The sequence below is a fragment of the Primulina eburnea genome, chromosome 13, assembly GCF_022965805.1.
Source record: "Primulina eburnea isolate SZY01 chromosome 13, ASM2296580v1, whole genome shotgun sequence".
Taxonomy (NCBI): Eukaryota; Viridiplantae; Streptophyta; class Magnoliopsida; order Lamiales; family Gesneriaceae; genus Primulina; species Primulina eburnea.
Window position 1 is genome coordinate 21,126,272 of NC_133113.1, and position 13,673 is coordinate 21,139,944.

Here is a 13,673-nt window from a genome sequence, read left to right on the forward strand (position 1 = left end):
TATCATTGGTAATACACTTAAAAATTTAACCTTATCTCAATTCCTTAATAATATTAGCCTAAGATCCTTGAATCGAATCTTTATCTTACGTCACCAAACTTACGTAACTTAACTATTTACAAGTACATCTCAAATATAAAATAGTTGCAAATCTTAATCCTCGAGTAACGTTAATCCATAAAACCCAAAATATATCATATCAATCTCTTACCTATATTTTAAAGTCCTTCAAATCCTAATTACAATATAGTTGAGGCCTAAGACCCTTGGACTTTCCTCATTGAAACGAATATCGCATTCTTACGTGTCCTTAATGCTTACTTAATTCTAGCATATAAACTTAATAGGTTAGCCCATGGTAGCATTAGACTAATTTTACTAAATCAATTTCACTTATAACCCATAGAATTCTAGAATCCCCATATCAAGCTTTTAGATTTCTTACTTGGTAGAAATCTTAATATTCATCAATTGATAACTTATATTGAACACAACTAATTCCCTTTTGTTTTTATTTCACTAAAAATTTCCATATGAACAAATATCCCATAAATTTGAAATTCAAACTTACCTAATCCAAATAGCTTTGAATAAAATAATTCCAATACGCATATACGTTTAGTCCCAAGTTTGTTAATAACTTCCAAAATTTCTCAAGACAGAAAAGACAAAAGTATTGAGTTTATTGGAATCTAATAAAGGCACAATTGCTTTAACCACCGACATGTGAACTGCATCTAATCAGAGGAAAGGATTTTTGGCTTTGACTGCCCATTTCATAGATGATAATTGGACTTTGCAAGGTCGTATTTTGAGATATATATTCTATTTGTCACTCAAATATGTAATATTTTTCACACTTTTATGATTTCAGTTAAATAGATACTTACATATATACATTATTTTAATTGAATTATGTAGGTTTGCTTATGTTCGTTCTCCACATACCTCAGAAGTCCTTGCTAATGTGATAGTTAAGTCTATGATGGATTGGAATATTGATAGGAAAATATCCACCATTACTGTTGATAATTGTTCCACTAATGATTCTCTTAAGAACTATATGATGCATAAGCTTGATCTTTCTACACTTATGATGCAAGGGTTTTTACTTCATATGTGTTGTGATGCTCATATTTTGAATTTAGTGGTCCAAGATGATTTGGATATCATTGCACCTAGTGTAGAGAAAATTCGTGAAAGTGTCACATATTGGAGAGCATCTCCTAAAAGAGAGCAAAAGTTTGATGATGTGGCACGGATTGTAGTACACAATATGAATGCTAAAAAATTGGTGTGGATTGTAAAACCCGTTGGATTGTGCCAAGTATCTATATATCCATGTGATCTTGGGTTCGATCCTGGGGAGGCACAAACTTAAGTTCATGGGCTTAAGAGTTCTATGAGTAACCCATACGACGCCTATGGACCACATCTCCTAACAAGGTAATTTCTTTCATGAATGAAAGGATGCTTTCCAAATTTGAGAAGTATTGGTGTGATATTCATGGAGTTATGGGAATAGCTACTATTTTTAGATCCAGATATAAGAAAAAGTTAGTTGAGTATTGTTTCAAAAGAACATATGGAGAGATTAGTTTTAAAGAGCCTGTTAGAAAGATTAAAAAGATGTGCTATGATTTGCTTGACGATTATACAAATAATAATGGTTATACCAGTGTTGAACAAAGATCAACGGAGACTATATTCAATACAAGTACTGATGATTTTTTGGATAGTTTCGATAAAGAAGTAGCAATTGAGTGTGATGTTTACACTGATATGAAGACTGAGCTAGATCATTATTTGGAAGACAAAGTGTTGCCTAGAAATGTTGGTTTTGACATATTGGAGTTGTGGAAGACCAATGGAATCAAATATCCCACTTTGATGAGGATGACACGAGATCTGCTTGCCATTCCAATATCAACGGTGGCTTCCGAATCATCATTTAGTACTGGTGGCAGATTGATGAGTTCCCATAGAAGCAGGCTTCATCCAAAAATCATAGAAGCATTGATGTGCACTCAAAGTTGGTTATTGAATGAGAAACAATGTAATATAAATTGCATTTTTAGTTTTTATTGTTTTTGAACAAAAATATTATTAATTTACAATATACAATAATGATTTTTTTCTTTGAATTTTGTAGCTACAAGTTCACAAGAAACAGAAGCATATTACTCTTCAGTTGAATATGATGAGGACACTATTGATGTTGATGTTGTAAGTCTTTAATACAATTTAATTTTGTTAAATTTGACATTGAAAATAAACTGTTGGGTCAATTATTTATGTTGTTCTTCATCATTTTGCAGGACACTACAATGTCAAGTGATGAAGACATGTACGATTAGTTGTTTGATTTTGGATTGATAATGTTTACATATGATTAAACTAGGGGTAGCTCATAGTTGATTAATAAATTGAATTATGAATTTTTGGATATGATGTAAATTCTACTATATTTTTGTTGAATTGCGTACTTTTTTTTCAATTAATATAAATTATTTTTAATATTTTGTTATTTTTTTATAAAGTTTATTTTGCAAATTTTTATCATTAATAATTTTTCTGATTGTTCATTTAAATAATTTTTTAAATATTCATAACTTCATTGAAACAATTTAAATTTTAAAAATTCAATTGTATATGATAATAGGGTATTTGGGTAGGGTATGTGTATCCGATAATCCGATGGGTATGAGGATGATTATGAAATTCAATACCCGATGGGTATGGAGATGAATTTAATAAATGGGTATGGGGATTGATGTATTCAATCGACCCATACCCTACCCATTGTCATCCCTAGTCACTTCAACTGACTAGTTCGGAGCATCAGTCAAAATCTTTCAGTTATAGATCAAGACAAGCTCTTTCTAGTAGATTACAGCTATGCACAAGTACAAAAATTTGTCCAGTCAAAGGACAATAATAAACGTTGCATCAGAGCATTAAAGACAAAACATTTCAGAGGGGCAATCAAAAAGTCGAGACACAAAGTCCAAGGAACGAATTCAAAATGCAACAGATACAATAAACGAGTCTCACTGTACGATCTAAATTCGCGCCTATAAATGGAAGATGAAGATCAGTGAAGACTCAAGAAAGTGAGAGACCAACAACAATATTCCAGAGAGTGTGAAAGGGCACGCATATTGTACATCAGCTTTCAGAAGCAATCAGGTCAGAGGAAACTCTTCACAGTCATATCAGCTTAGTTTAGAAGCTTATTTCCCTCAGTGTGTGAGAACATCTTTGTTCAGTTCTCACACACAAACACTCTCACCACCACCCAAATACAGTCTTGCAAAAAGACGTTAAACTTGTGTATGTAGTCTTTGACACATAGACATTAAAGAAGTGTTGGCTAGAAGGTGTTGCCTTCAGTCTAGGCTAGGAGTTTAGTTAGGAAGTGGGTAATTCTTAAGTTGGGTGGGTTTGTACAAGTAGTTGTATAAATCAAAGTATTCTAGTGAATCCTACCCGATGTGGTAGAAGGGATGACGAAGAAGCAGTTGAAGTCTCCAAACATCCATAAACATATCTTGTGTATTTAACTGATTAACTGTTATTTTCAAACTGTTTGGATCAGCAAGAGTATCCGTCAGTTCAGTTGTCACCATAACTGAACTAATGAATGCAAAAACTGATCTACCCCTTTTCAGTTATTCAGTTTACATTAGTTAAATTGTTTTCAAATATAACAACTTTCTTCACGAATGATTACTTCGAGTATTTTCCGCTTGTTCTTAAAACCAAACTCGATTTAATTCATCGGTGTTAACATTCTTAGAACACGAGCTATTGCAGTTCATTGGAAAATTTAGTGCTTGAAGCATCTTCGAAGGTGCTAGCATACGATCCTTCAATTTGAAATAATATAGGATAGGAACTTACCAAGGAATTATCAATATTGGGGGTTAGAAGTTCATAACAAAGGAATTCTAGGAAAAGAACTATATCAATTGGTTCTTGGGTTAGAGTTTCTCGAGGAACACAAACCTTGAAAGCGTCTACAGAATGAAATGTAATTAATGACAGCGGATAGAATGTGGGAAATCCAATTACCACAAGCCATTTTCAATATGAATCCTAGTAGAATATTTTGCTGCTTACATTGATTCTGGAGAAGGAATTTACAATAAAATGAGTAGTGTTTTCACCTCATATTGTTGGACGAGATTTCTCCAAGAGAATCTTAATTTTACATAAAATGATTGAGATGACAGAAGTATTAATCGAGAGTGCTGGAAAACACCTTGGTACAAGGTGAAAACACTACCGATTTATTTTCATGATACAGTTGCAAACATGCTGCTAGGAAATAGTTTCTTGCAATTGTTTAAATCATATACAAGAAAATGAGATTAGAATATTAATGTTCACAATATCATGTGGTTACAAAGTCATAGTCCAGAGCGTGAGAGAGACATTTTACAAAAAATTGTCAATCCAGTTTCGCAGCAACTATGGTGATGAAGGAAAACTCCTGAACACAAAAATGAAGGATTCTAAACAGTTTGGATAAATGATGTTTCAATTGAGTGTACATCAAAACCTCTAACCAGAAGAAATATAATTTCTCAAAATAGCTTTACACCAGAATGATGTAGAGTTCAAATCAAAAGTATCTCTAGAAGATGTCAAGAAAATTATAAAAAGAAAACAACACTGGATATCCCTTGGCATGGTGAGTCAGAAACTGTAAGGCCCGAGATTGTATTACTGTAATATGAGATTAATCTGAAATGATTTAATTATTAATTAAGATGATTATAGACGGAACGGATCAGAACGGGAGAACCGAGAGAAGATTTGACATGAATTATAAGGAGAGTTCCCGCACACATGCGCGACATGTATCGGCGCACATGCGCGAGAATTACAGAAGCATCGGCGCACATGCGCGACTTGAATGCGCGCACATGCGCGGAACGTCCAGAATGATCGGGGCATATGCGCGACGTAGATGGCGCACATGCGCGGAACAGACAGAATGATTGGCGCATATGCGCGACGTAAATGGCGCATATGCACGAGCAGACAAAATGCTGGTGCGAGCTACCGACGTATATGCGCGACTTTGTGCGCACATATGCACGCAACGTGCAGAACATGCACAACGCCACTTGCCTTCATGCATGTATCGTATATGATAGGATCGGTTGTCGTAACAAGAGTGTTTAGAAGGGGGGGTTGAATAAACACTTACTGTGGGGACTCGGACGCTAATTCATTCCTTCATTGTCTTTAGGAATATTTAATCATTTATAATAAACAGGGTCTAATTTTTTTTTAAAAATGCAAAGCGCAAACGTAATGTAATTAAATTCAAACTACACATTAAACATAAACATACAATTATTGTATTATCTACAATAATCCGACTAGGTTCAACTACAAGTCAGTGCTGAATCCTAAGTTGCTTCTGAGCCTGGATCTCCACGCTATCTAGTCCAGCCTCGTTCTCTTCTTGTCCCTGATCCTATCCCACCTGTTGCCATGTACACATACAAACAAGACAACAGCCGGATAACTCCGGTGAGATATAAATATCCCAGTATAAATCATGTATACATGCAATCATATAAACAATATAAAAGCATATAACAGAAAGTCATAACATATATAAAAATCATGACATGAATCAATAACAGGAATAAATTATATTCTAAACATGTACCCTAATCAGGAACATCATCGACATGTACCATATTCAGGAACATAATTAATATAAACTGTCAATCAGACTCTTGATTCTACGTTTTAGACTAGACTCAATCCTAGCCTAGGGATCCCGGTTCCCAGACGTTGGCATTTCATATTGATCACCGGTAATAGAAGAAAGACCAATTCTATCCACATCAATATGGTATCGATCACCAGTAATAGAAGAAGTTCTGATTCTATCCACATCGATATAAAATCGATCACCAGTAATAGAACAAGCTATGATTCTATCCACATCGATACAGTATCGATCACCAGTAATAGAAAAAGCTCTAATTCTATCCACATCGATATAAAATCGATCAACAGTAATAGAAGAAGCTCTGATTCTATCCACATCGATATAGTATCGATCACCAGTAATAGAATAAGCTATAATTATATCCACATCGATATAGTATCGACCACCAGTAATAGAAAAAGCTCTAATTCTATCCACATCGATAGCCAAACATCCGGTGACAGACTATGGCACTACCGCCAATACACTATCTCATGACATCGTGCAATGTGCCCGTGGCGATCCCACCACTATTAGGCACTTCTGTCATAAGATTGCTCGACTAATACTTGCTGTCTATATATCAAGAGAACAAGTAATCTGATACCTGCTATCTATATATCAAGAGAACAAGTATATCAATCAAATACATGCAAATATCAATGCAATAAAATAAAGTATGTGATTTAGGGAAACTCAAGTCTAAACCGACTCAAGTCGATCTCCCAATACACATTGACTTATACCTTTATCTTCCCGCTCTGATGAAGACGAATTCCCGAATTCAACTCTGTCTATTCTCAATCTGATAATAACAATACCGAACAGACACAATATCAATATATAACTCAATTCAGAATCTGTTCTGATCAATTCTCAAATCAAAACATAAACTGATCAATATCAATTAACTGATGTTTTGACTGCATAACAATACAGTCTCAATAATCCCGTCAGTCCCAACATCACAGATATAATACCAGAACTCATAATCGGTATCAGTTCAACTCATAATCTCAATAACAACACACATCTGATATGAAATCTCAGTCAAATCGACTCCAAAAATCATAACAATTACATAACTAGTCCGTTCTTCAATCTGACTTCGATTCTATGATGTCTAACATGACAAGAACATCATATATGAATCCTATTCAATTCTGACAATATCATAATTTCAAATCATGTCTAAACGTAACAAAACTTACGTCTTGTTGTAGCCTGCGTTGATAGGAACTCAGTACTGTACTCGGATTCAAAAACAGACGGACGGATTGAAATAAAAAGGCGTAAGGATTTCCATGAAGCTTACTCGGCCCTTTCTCAATTTTAAGAGAATTGAACGTTCGTATGCATATATATATATATATATATATATATATATATATATATATATACACACACACACGTTGCTCATACAAACCAAGTGGCATCCTTACGTTTTGCATGACTGGCGCATATGCGCGCCCAAGTCCCTACGCATATGCGCCGAGCGTTCTATCCAAATTTTGCTACTGGAGTGCTCGCGCATATGCGCGCACTAACACCGCACATATGCGCGAGACCTACTGTCTCCGCACAATTGTCCCTCGCGCATATGCGCGCACCATCTCGGCGCATATGCGCGAGAGGTTCTGGACATTATGCGCATGTGCGCACTTACTCGTCGCGCATGTGCGCAAAAGATTTTGCCCGATGCGCGCATACTCGCGCATCCCGTCGTGCATGTGCACGACTACACACCCCCGCACATAAATTTCGCGTCTGTTCTCGTCTTTCCCGGTCCACTCCGTTCCGTCTATAATCACTTTAATTAATCAAGAGTCCATCCGAGATTTATCTCAGATTACGGTAAATATATCCAAATCATTTCAATTACGGTAATCCAATTCTCGGGCCTTACACTTACACTTAAAATTGTTCTTTAACAATATTTGAGTTCAGTTTAGTGACAAACTGAATCTCGGAATCTTGTTGGTCAATAACAATCAGTTAAACTAGAGTAGTTGCGGAAAGTAACTGACTGAAAGATAGAATACGAAACTGAAAGAAATATGTAAGAGATGTTTCTGGATGTTCGGAGAATTTAATTACTCCTACGTCACCCCTTCTATCACAAGGATAGGATATTCACTAAAAGACTTTGATCAAGTACAATACTTGTACAGACCCACTTCAGTTTGGACTTACAACTGCCAAAACTGAAACTCTTAGTCTACACAATATTCTCAGTGCGTAACTGATATTAGCACAATTGAATCTAACAACTTTTAGAGAGTGCTAATAAGCTCAGATTGTAGCCTTGATTGCTACGAGTAATTCAAATGAAAGTGAGATGAGATTTTGACAGAGTAACAGTAAGCTTAAGATTGAGTGATCGTCTCTTATTTTTCTGCTGTTCTTCAGTCATATTTATACTTCTCTTTCAACGGTAACTTTGATATGCATTTGAATTCTAGTATCCGTTGATTGCCACTTCATCATTCCTTGGGCAATGTTCTCTTCAATGATTGTAGTTTGGCGTCTTAATTGCTTTGTCCGGAATGCGTTGTCTTAAGTAGTCTTGGTTGTTGTGCGGCGTTCTTGTGCTCTGTTATGTCTTCTTTGTTCTTTCCCGAGACATCTTCAGTTGAGAGACTTTAAGATATTCGGCTGAATGTTTTTAAGTGATCAGTTCCAACTGATCAGTTTACTTTGTATCATTGTATCAACTGACTTCCGTTGATAAGTTCAGTTGCCGAATTTGCTTGCGCGTATCAGTTGAAACGAAGGAAACTTCGGGAAACTTCGGGAAATATTAGTCCGTAATGCTTAGGATCGCGATTGTGCAAAATCCATCCGTCTATTTTTTAATCCGACTACAGTACTGTGTTCCTATCGATGCAGGCTATAACTGGACGTAAGTTTTGTTACGTTTAGACATGATTTGAATTTATGATATTGTCAGAATTGAATACGAATCAAATATAGTGTTTCTGCTATAATAGACATCGTATAATTGAAGTCAGATTAAAGAACAGACTGTTTCTGTAATTGTTATGATTTTCTGAAGTAATATGACTGAGATTGTATAGATTTGGTATCACGATCTGTTATTATTGAAGACTATGATTAGTACTGATATCGATTATGAGTTGTGGTATTATATAAGTGATGTTCAGATTGACGAGGTTATTCAGATTGTATTGTTATGCCGTCGAAACATCAGTTGATTTAGATTGATCAGATTCAGTAATGATCTCGATTCTATGGTGATATCGTTGATATGAATTAGATTGTACCTTTTTCAGACATGGATTAGATTATATACTGATTTGAGTATTGATCAGAACAGATATTGAATTGAGTTAAATACTGATATTGTATTTATACGATTGTCATTGCCAGACTGGGTATGGACAGATCAGAATACACGACTTCGTATTCGTCAGACCGGGAAGACAAAGGTATAAATAAATGTTGATTCGGGATTGCAGAACTCTAGTTAGGTTTGACTTGAGTTTCCCTAAATCACATACTTTATTTCATTGCATTGACATTTGCAAATTATCAGATTGATATGTTTAGCTTATTGAATTATAGCAGAGCAAGAGTTTGAGTCTAGGACAGATCAGCCTAGCTAGGGCAGAACCGCCGAGTCTTTGTCAGAACCGCTAAGACTCTAGACTTACGGTGTATCGATGAGCTTAGATGTAGAACAACTTCTATTGTAGACATTCGATACAGCATGCCGAAGTCTAAATTAGATCGGGATCCCTAGTTTAGAAATGAGTTCAGATAAGATAACAAGACCTTGACTTAAATACATATTTGTATTGATTCATGTAGTCAGATTAGATGCATGTTTGGATGTTTGTTTATGCTTTTATATATGTTTTATATGATTGCATGCTTACATTGTTTATACTGAGATTTATTCTCACCGGAGTATCCGGCTGTTGTCTTGTTTTGTATGTGTGCATGACAACAGGTGAGACAGGATTAGGGTCAAGAAGATGATGAGAGATCGAGATTAGAGTGGTGATTCCGGACTTGGATATAGATAGGTTGCGTTACTTAATTATAGTAGTTGAACCTTAGTCTAGTTGAACTAGATGCATGATGTACAAGAATTGTATTTTCATACTGATATGTATATTAATTAATTCCATTACCTTCCGCACTTGCATCTTAAAAAGAAAAATTTTTAGACCCTGATTATCTTAATTGATAATTAAATCCCAAAGATGATTAAGAAGATGATTAGCGTCCGGGTCCCCACAACAGGTGGTATCAGAGCGATAGATCCTTTAGACTAAGATAGAAAAGAATAAGCGGGGTAGATTGAATTTTCTTTCCGTGCATGTGATTGCTAGCATGAGATTTATTATAATGTTGATCTACATTATGTGTGCTAGCATGAGTTATTGCTTTCCTTATTACATGTTGTATTGCTATCTGAGTTGATTACAGCATGTATTTATCAAGAGTGAATCAGAACCGATTCTGGATCAGAGATATATGATCAGAGGAGGGCTGAGACAGATTGTATAGATTGTGTACTAATCTGTTTGATAATCAGATATACCGCCTCGAAGAATTCCAGAAAGAGGTAGTACTTCGACTAGCCAGATGGGTGTGTCAGAAATTTTGATAGAAATAGAATTGAAGAAGTTTCAGTCATTTCAACCGTCGATTCTGAAGGGTACTGAGATGACAGTCGACTGTGAGAATTGATTAGAAGACATAGAAATTCTATTTGAATTTCTTGGTTTCACAGATGATTGTAGAATTACACTGATTGAGAACCAGCTACAGGAGATTGCAAGGAATTGGTGGCTAATAACCAAAGAAGCTTTGGAACAATGTAATTCACGAATTACGTGGAAAATTTTTGAGGTTGAATTTTATCAAAGATTTTTCCCTTTATCATACAGACAAGACAAAAGTGCAGAGTTTTCATATTTGAGACAGGGGCACTTGAGTTTTGATGAGTATTTGGCTCAGTTCTTTATCTTGCTACGTTTTGTCCCTCATGTGGCAAGAATAATGAAGCTATATCTGATCAGTTCATTCGGGGATTGAATCCGGAAATACGTTCATTGGTGAATGTGAAACGATCGATTAATTTCGTTGATACATTAAACAGAGCGAAAAGAGTAGAAATGGTTCTAATGGGACAAAAAGGAGAATCAGGTGATCTCCCATCACTGGGTTCACAGCAACTGCCTTCCAGAGTTGAGATTGGCAGCAGCAGTAGTGAAAAGAAAGAACTGCTGAAAATTCAGAAGAAACAGTTTAAGAAGTTGGGAAGTGAACCGAGTAGTTCATCTAGCTCCAGTGTTTCCAGCCCGAGTTATACTGGAATATATTGCAGAGCTTGTGGAGGAAGACATCTTACAGAGCACTGCCAAGGAGTACTTGGTAGTTGCAATATCTGCAAACAGCGGGGACACTTTGCGAGAGTTTGTCCACAGCGAGATTCCCGAAGATCTCAGGGATCAGGACCATCTGGTGGTAGTGACCGAGGAACAGACCCAAGAGGCATTTGATGATACAGTAGCAAGTACTGTTCTTTTATGATTAGACTGCATATGTATTGATATATACTAATGCATTCCCTACGATTATCTTTGGCTGAGTTGCATTGAGGTATGCTATATCTGTTGGGTCTGTTTATACTGTAGTATTGATATCCTTACCTTTTGGGGGAGATGTTAATATCAAAGATTTCTGTGAAATATTTTATACTACGGTAAGAGAAGAATGAGATCGAGTTAGATTTTGATGTACTTGTGTTTTCTGATTTGACTGCATTATTGATATTAATATGCTGAACAAGTACAAAAATATTATAGATTCCTTTCAGGAGAATATAAGATGCAAACCAGCTATGGTTGAGTAGAGATTTCACGGTAAGGATTCTAGATTTAGAATTCCTTTGATATCTGTGTTGTATATGACTCGATTGTTATAGAAAGGAACAGATGGTATCCTTATGTATTCAGTAGACTTACTGAAATCGAGTCTAGCATTGACAGATTTGCCAGTGATGTACGAGTTGGCTGATATTTGCCTAGATAAGATTTCATATTTGCTTTATATCAGAAAGATAGATTCCAGAATTGAATTGAGATCAGGTACTGTTTGTACTTTAGAATTTAGCACAGAATGACATTGAATGTACAGAATGAATTGAAAGAATTGAAAGATCAATAGAAGAGTACCGACCAGGAGTTACATATGATTTAGTGTTTCTCTTTGGCATGTTTCAGTATGTTCAGAGATATTCTGATGATTTCATGCTCATTATATCTATGATGTTTTGATATATTTGCAGCATTTGATTGATTGAATCGAATATTGAAAGATTGTATTGAATATTCTAAGAACTATGAAGATTGTATACAGAAATTATTCAGATATGAATCCTGCTTGAAACAGAGTGTATTCAGAGTAAGCGATATCTGAAGTTAGTATACCGATTGATTTTGACACAGTTGAGATTGTGATCAGTGATTGAGAATGATACCGATATCAGGAAGATCAGAAATTTCAGAAATTTTAGATATGTCAGAAATGTCAGAAATTTATTTTTGTCTGAGTTGGCAGATTTCATATACGATTGTTGTTTTGTGTCTGCCTGAGTATTGTTATATTTCTACAGTCGTATTTGATACAGATCATTGTGAACCGTTGAGATTATATACAGTTCAATCCGAATCAGAGTTGAATTCGAGAATTTCATTGATTCAGAAATGTGATCAGAATGTTCAGAACTAGATTTCGATAATCAGAACAGAGCATCGATCAGAGTGACAGATATGTGATTCGTACTGTATGAGAATGATTATCTTGTGATGTCAAATGTTTCAGAATTGTATAACAGCATTTGATATCGATAGTCAGAAACGAATACCAGGTAGGTATTTTTTTTCATTTATATTATTAACTGATTTTTTTATATCAAATAGTTCGAATCTGAAATGACAGATATTGTCAGAAACACACAGTAGTGGATTCAGTTGCATTTTGGTGACTGAGAATGTATAATATTCGGACAGACAGTTTGATATAGACAGATTAAATCAGTTATGGCAGAATTTGTACTGAAATGTTGGCAGAATTTGTACTGAAATGTCTGAATCGCCAATAAATGAAGATAGAAAGATAGAGATCAGAATATTTATTACAGAATTTGTATATTTCTGACTAGACATGGGGAGTATAATTCGATAAATTTCGTAATGAGATTACTGCAATACTTTCCAGATTGTGATATGATATGATTGTGATTGACATGTTGTTCAATCTATATCTATTAGTCTGTACAAGATGACGTACAAACATGACCAGATGACAAAGATAAATGTTAAAGAAATGGTCAGATTGACCAGAATGTTAGATTGATTATATCAGATTGTGAAATTCGATTGATTTTGTACTTGTGGCAGAATATACCATAAGCTTTCTTATATATTATCCACAGACTGACAGATAGCCAGAGCGTACTATCCAGATATTGGAAGATATTTGTGGAACTGTAGTGCGGGATGCTAGCACTAGTTGACATGACATATTGTCACTATATGAATAATTGTATATGGATAGCTATCAAACGAGTATTGAGATAGCTACAGATGAGACATTGTACATTGAGTACTGCAGATTTCAGTGGTATAAGAATAATATCTCGGAGATACCTGAGATAGGATCTGATACGATCAGAAATATGACAAAGAAATGTAGCTAATTCAGAAGAGAATGAAGATAGCTCAGACCAGACAGACTTAATATGCCAACGTCAGATAGTGACGATTGGTAATTGGGGCCAAGGATTTAATATATCCTTGACTGGGATAAAAAGATTTGATAACAGCTAATAGAATTGATTTGTTATGAGCTGTTAATTGGTATATACGGATGTTGTATAGCCAGTATTGTGAGATTGATT

The 13,673-nt window shown here is 35.2% G+C and overlaps 1 protein-coding gene across 1 annotated transcript; it reads left to right on the forward strand.

Moving 5' to 3' along the window:
- The first annotated feature begins 1,627 nt into the window (after window positions 1-1,627).
- LOC140808647 (zinc finger BED domain-containing protein RICESLEEPER 2-like) lies at window positions 1,628-2,401 on the forward strand. The gene is made up of 3 exons (XM_073165785.1): window positions 1,628-2,056; window positions 2,153-2,226; window positions 2,319-2,401. Exons 1-3 carry the CDS (start codon window positions 1,630-1,632, stop codon window positions 2,355-2,357), a joined length of 540 nt encoding a protein of 179 aa, XP_073021886.1. The 5' UTR covers window positions 1,628-1,629; the 3' UTR covers window positions 2,358-2,401.
- Window positions 2,402-13,673: the final 11,272 nt, after the last annotated feature.

What these genes read in the sequence shown, in the direction of transcription:
- LOC140808647 (XM_073165785.1), top strand. Translation starts at nt 1,630, where the DNA reads ATGTGCTATGATTTGCTTGACGATTATACAAATAATAATGGTTATACC. An exon ending in GTTATTGAATGAGAAACAAT is followed by an intron (nt 2,057 to 2,152) that starts GTAATATAAATT and finishes TGAATTTTGTAG; the next exon opens with CTACAAGTTCACAAGAAACA. An exon ending in ACACTATTGATGTTGATGTT is followed by an intron (nt 2,227 to 2,318) that starts GTAAGTCTTTAA and finishes ATCATTTTGCAG; the next exon opens with GACACTACAATGTCAAGTGA.